The sequence below is a fragment of the Curcuma longa genome, unplaced genomic scaffold, assembly GCF_044706935.1.
Source record: "Curcuma longa cultivar G26 ecotype Majalengka, Jawa Barat unplaced genomic scaffold, ITB_CL_G26_1.1 contig_17836, whole genome shotgun sequence".
Taxonomy (NCBI): Eukaryota; Viridiplantae; Streptophyta; class Magnoliopsida; order Zingiberales; family Zingiberaceae; genus Curcuma; species Curcuma longa.
The window spans coordinates 8,810-14,753 of NW_027430677.1; the positions used below are offsets into that span (position 1 = coordinate 8,810).

Below are 5,944 nucleotides of genomic sequence, written 5' to 3' on the forward strand. Positions count from 1 at the left end.
GGCCACTGCTCGTAGCGAGCTTGCGGCCTACAAATTAGATGAAGAAGGCCGGCTTGAGGCGGCTAGGACTGCCTGGCTAGCTTCCGAGGAGTATAATGATTACTTTATGGAGAGAGCCGCCAAGATATTTCATTATGGTTTTGAAGGCGCTCTGCAGCAGCTCAAGAAAGCGGGAGTGGCCCTTCCTTTGGCGGCATTGGCTCAGATGAATCCCCAAGAGGTATGGAAAGCCATACCAGAGCCGGACCGAACCGCACCTCGGCCGACACAGCTTGAGACCAGCAAAGAAAAAGGAAAAGGAAGAGGAAGAGGTAGATAATTTAATCTTGAACCCCGCGCGGGCTTGTAATGGCCCTTGTAATGCAGACTTGCTAATGTCGTTTAGTGATGTTCTAGTTAGGTTTATGCCGTTTTTGTTGAATAGGCTTGCTTCTTCCTTCCTTCTTTTTCGAGAGTTCCACGCAGCTGTGCCTTGACGGCATATTGCTGGCAATGTTCGTCTCTTGCGTGCAGGTGAATAGAATGGGACGACCATCATGAGCCGACAGGTAGTATGATGCATAGGTCGAGTGTCGGCCAGTCATGGTGCTGGAGATTTTTAAGCAGGATGTGCCGTGCCGGGAGAAGGGAGCCGAAAGAATAGGAGTATGGTGCTTTCTTGGTAGCACCGGGAGTTTATGGCACCTGGGTGCTTGCACATGACAAAGGTGATGGTCGGAAAAGCATAGCGGTTTCGGCTTTACAACATAGGAGCCTAGCGCACTCCCTTATAGTGCAAAGTAGGAGCATAATGGCACGTGAAGCAAAATAGGAGATTTTTCGTCTTTTATCCGAGACGGTACGTGACCGGGGAGAACAGTGAACCTTGACAAAGGTATCTGCAGATGGATTTGGTGGTTTGTGATCGAGATCACCGGTTATGCTCAACCTTGGCTATGTCCGAGCCGAAGGGAGTAAGGTCGATGGAGCTAGTGATCCGAGATCACCAGAGTTGTGCTCAACCTTGGCTATGTCCGAGCCGAAGGGAGTAAGGTCGATGGAGCTAGTGATCCGAGATCACCAGAGTTGTGCTCAACCTTGGCTATGTCCGAGCCGAAGGGAGTAAGGTCGATGGAGCTAGTGATCCGAGATCACCAGAATTGTGCTCAACCTTGGCTATGTCCGAGCCGAAGGGAGTAAGGTCGATGGAGCTAGTGATCCGAGATCACCAGAGTTGTGCTCAACCTTGGCTATGTCCGAGCCGAAGGGAGTAAGGTCGATGGAGCTAGTGATCCGAGATCACCAGAGTTGTGCTCAACCTTGGCTATGTCCGAGCCGAAGGGAGTAAGGTCGATGGAGCTAGTGATCCGAGATCACCAGAGTTGTGCTCAACCTTGGCTATGTCCGAGCCGAAGGGAGTAAGGTCGATGGAGCTAGTGATCCGAGATCACCAGAGTTGTGCTCAACCTTGGCTATGTCCGAGCCGAAGGGAGTAAGGTCGATGGAGCTAGTGATCCGAGATCACCAGAGTTGTGCTCAACCTTGGCTATGTCCGAGCCGAAGGGAGTAAGGTCGATGGAGCTAGTGATCCGAGATCACCAGAGTTTATAGGAAAGAGCCAGGTGGTAGGAATGACCTGAAAAAGGAATTTGGCCATTAGCAATATCCGCCTGCAGCAGTACAAAAAGGGGAAATAGCAAGGGGTAAAGGATCCGAGATCCTCAAGTTCTATAAGGGCGTAGATATAAAGCATTCCACGGCCTCTTCAGTTCCTTGCCGACGGCGTCCGCGAGGTAGTAGGCGCCAGTACTTGTCTTCTTGGTGATCCGGTACGGTCCTTCCCATGGTGGTTCCAGTTTACCTGACATCTCCGACGGGCTTGGCGCGCTTCCATACAAAGTCGCCGATTTGGAAGGTGCGTGGGATGACTTTCTTGTTGTACGTGTGGCACATTCGCTGCCGATATGCAGTTAGTCGCGTTGCGGCTTTGTCCCGGGCCTCGGAGACCAGGTCTAACTCCATGAGCCGTTTGTCGCCATTGTCCTCGCCATAGTATTGCCGCCGATCTGACTGGACCCCTACTTCTATAGGGACCACTGCTTCCCCACCATATACCAAGTGAAAAGGCGTCATACCGGTGCTTTCCCTGGGGGTGGTACGGTACGACCAAAGAATAGAGGAAGTTCCTCTACCCAGCTACCTCCTTCATGATCAAGCTTCTTCTCCAACCCTTTGATAATTTCCCGATTGATAACCTCGGCTTGACCATTAGCTTGTGGGTATGCAACAGAGGTGAAGGCCTGTTGGATGGCGAGTCCTTGACACCATTCTCGAAGCTTCTTCCCTGAAAACTGCCTACCGTTATCAGACACCAGGCGATATGGGATACCGTAACGGCAGACGATGCTTCCCCACAAGAACTTCATGACCACTCCTTCGGTGATTCGGGATAATGCTTCGGCTTCTACCCATTTAGAAAAATAGTCAACGGCCACCAATAGAAACTTCTTCTGTAATGGCCCCATCGGCAACGACCCGACTATGTCCATGCCCCATTGATCGAACGGGCAGGATGTAGTGGCTACCTTGAGCTGCTCTGTTGGGTGTCGGCCGAAAGGTTGGTACTTTTGACAATGAACACAAGTGTTCACCAGCTTGGCCGCATCCTCCTGCAAAGTCGGCCAGAAGTATCCAGCGAGTAAGATTTTTCTAGCTAAGGACCTACCGCCTGGGTGATCACCACAGCAGCCAAGGTGGGCTTCCCTTAGTACGTAATCTGCGTCTTCCGGTCCTAAGCATTTGAGCAAGGGTCTGGAAAAGGATCTCCGATATAATTGATCCTCGATCAAGGTGAAACGAGGAGCTCTCCTTTTTATCAGGCGGGCTTGCTCCGGATTCGTGGGCGCGGCTCCGGCCTTCAGAAAGGCCCAAATTGGAGTGCGCCAATCCTCCCCTTCGGTTGCAGGCATCTGGTCTATCTGAGATACAGTGGCCATGTGCATGGCGGCCGTTTCATCTGTCCATTCGGTCAGAGAGCTGGCCATTTTCGCCAGTTCGTCAGCCTTAAGGTTTTCGGATCGGGGGATCTTCTGGAGAGAAACTGCCTGGAATTCTGCTCTTAGCTTCCGGAAGGTTTCTGCATATTTTCGGAGCCGGTCGTTCTTGATCTCGCAACTTCCTTCCACTTGCTGTGATACAAGCTGGGAGTCGGAGCAGAGTGATATTCGGGCGGCTCCCATTCGTTTGGCCGCTTGGAGTCCGGCTAGTGCAGCTTCATACTCGGCTTCATTATTGGAGGCTTTGAAGCCGAGCCGAATGGCGAGTCGGACTTCTTCTCCAGTGGGTGCAATTAGCAACACGCCCACCCCACTTCCCTGTTTGTTGGAAGCTCCATCCACATAAACCCTCCATTCTTCGTCCGTTTCTTCTCTTGATACCTCGGACAAAAAATCCGCCAAGGCTTTTGCTTTAATGGTTGTGCGAGGTTCATACCGGAGGTCATACTCACCAAGCTCTACTGTCCACTTAATGAGTCTCCCTGAAGCTTCCGGTTGAGTGAGTATCCTCCCCAAATGGCTGTTGGTCAACACCGTGACCGGATGCGATAGGAAATAGGGACGGAGGCGGCGGGCTGTCAACACCAAGGCCCATGTTAATTTTTCTAGGTTGGTGTACCTAGTTTCGGCGTCCTTCAAGCGACGACTGAAGAAATAGATGGGATGTTGGTGCTTCTCTTCTTCTTTAACTAATACCGAGCTGACAGCTACTTCGGTGGCCGAGAGATACATCCACAGCGGTTCTGCAGGGAAAGCTTTGGCAAGTCGAGGCAACTGGTTGAGATAATTCTTGAGCACTTCAAAGGCTCGATCGCACTCAGCATTCCAATGAAACCGCTGAGCTCTCTTCAGTACCTTGAAGAAGGGGAAGCTTCGTTCCGCCGAACGGGCAATGAACCGCGAAAGGGCCGTGATGCGCCCCACTAGTTTTTGAGCTTCTCGGAGGTTTCGAGGAGGAGCCATTTGAGCCAGGGTATGTACCTTGTCCGGATTGGCTTCTATTCCTTTTTCGGTGACGATGTACCCCAGGAATCGTCCGACTCGGACTCCGAACAAGCATTTGGTGGGGTTGAGTTTGAGACCGAAATGACGGAGGGTCCTGCAGGTCTCGTCGATGTCTGCAAGGAGTTCTTCTTCTTTAGCCGTTTTTATCAAGATATCGTCGACATATACCTTCGACATTCCTGTCCTTTTGATGCTGGAATACTTGGTCCATCAACCGTTGATATGTGGCGCCCGCGTTCTTGAGTCCAAAAGGCATCACAGTGTAACAAAAGGTACCATCAGCAGTTATAAAACTGACCTTGTCTTGGTCGTTTACATCGAGGGGTATTTGATGGTAGCCCTGGTAGGCATCCAACATACATATATATTCATACCCTGCTGTAGAGTCCACCATCTAGTCAATCCTTGGCAAGGGGTAGCAATCCTTAGGGCATGCCTTGTTGAGATCCCGGAAATCCACGCAGACTCGCCACTTGTTACCTGGTTTCGGTACAAGTACCACGTTAGACAGCCACGTAGGGAACTGCACCTCCTTGATATGTCCAGCCGCCAGGAGCTTCTGGACTTCTGCTCGAATGGCCTTGTTCTGTTCCGGGCCGAAGTGTCTTCTCTTTTGCTTCACAGGGTGAGCGTCGGGTGCGACGTTGAGACGGTGGACGGCTTTGGCCGGAGAAATGCTGGTGAAGTCTTCCGGCATCCAGGCGAAGACGTCTCAGTTTCGAAAGAGGCAGGTACACAGTTTCTCTTTCATCTCAGGCGACAGGTCAGACGCTACCTGGACCACTGTTTCAGCGCGGTCCGGGCAAACTTGTAGAGGCTCTTTTCCTTCGAAGTCCTTCGCGGAGGGGGCCTCTTGAATGATCTGGACTTCGCCTCCCGCCGTTTTTTGAACTTTTCGGGAGTCGGCGCGGACCATGTCGACGTAGCATCGGCGGGATATCTGTTGATCTCCACTTACCTCGCCCACTCGATCACCTATCGGGAACTTCATCTTCTGGTGGTAGGGGGAGGCAACGGCAGAGAAGGTGCTCAGAGTGGGTCTTCCCAATATGATGTTATAGGAGGAAGGCGCATCGACGACGACAAAGGAGACGCGCCGAGTTCTCATCAGAGGTGGTGCTCCCAGAGAAAGCGGCAGAATAATCTGCCCCAGGGGTTGGACTTCATTCCCCGTAAATCCGAAGAGAGGGGTAGCTAAGGGCTCCAAGCCATCCTCGTCGATCTCCATCTGCTTAAAGGTCTTTTTAAACAAAACATTTACAGAGCTACCGGTGTCGATGAAAACTCGACCAATATCATAATTGGCTACGGTAGCGCGGACGACCAAGGCGTCATCATGTGGTATCTCGACGCCTTCCAAATCCTGGGGCCCAAAAGAAATGACCGGGCCGTCCACGGGCTGACTCCGACTCACCCCGCAGACGTCAAGTTGCCGGCTATGCGCCTTACGGGCTCGATGTGAATCCTCGTCGGTGGCTCCTCCTACGATCATGTCGATACACCCGACAGGGGCATTGTCTCGGTTGCCCTGTGGGGCTTCATGTTGGCGGGGGCTCTCCTGGTTTCGTGGCACGGGTCGCCGTGGGGGAGGTGCGGACCGTCTAGGAGAACGTTCGCGGGGTTGAGCGGTCCTAGGGGAAGGTGGCCGTGTATCCCGATATGGTCGCCTGGGCGGCGTTCGTTGTGCCCGGGGCGTGGGTTGTAACGGCGCTCGCTGGTCAGCTTCCCTCCGTAACTCCCGAGCGTACTAGTAACACTCACTGAGGTCGTGACCTTGAGTATTGTGGAAGGTGCAGAACCGAGGTAACCATCGGCGACCCCCTCCTGCCTGCCCTGGGCGGTTTGTCACAACATGTATGGCCCGGGGGTCAGGCCCACCCAGCGCGGCGTGCCGGTTTTCATCG

At 52.8% G+C, this 5,944-nt stretch overlaps 1 protein-coding gene across 1 annotated transcript; it reads right to left on the minus strand.

Moving 5' to 3' along the window:
• Positions 1 to 4,752: 4,752 nt before the first annotated feature.
• LOC141816725 (uncharacterized) lies at positions 4,753 to 5,532 on the minus strand. The gene has a single exon (XM_074704470.1). It carries the CDS (start codon positions 5,530 to 5,532, stop codon positions 4,753 to 4,755), a length of 780 nt encoding a protein of 259 aa, XP_074560571.1.
• Between the last annotated feature and the right edge of the window lie 412 nt (positions 5,533 to 5,944).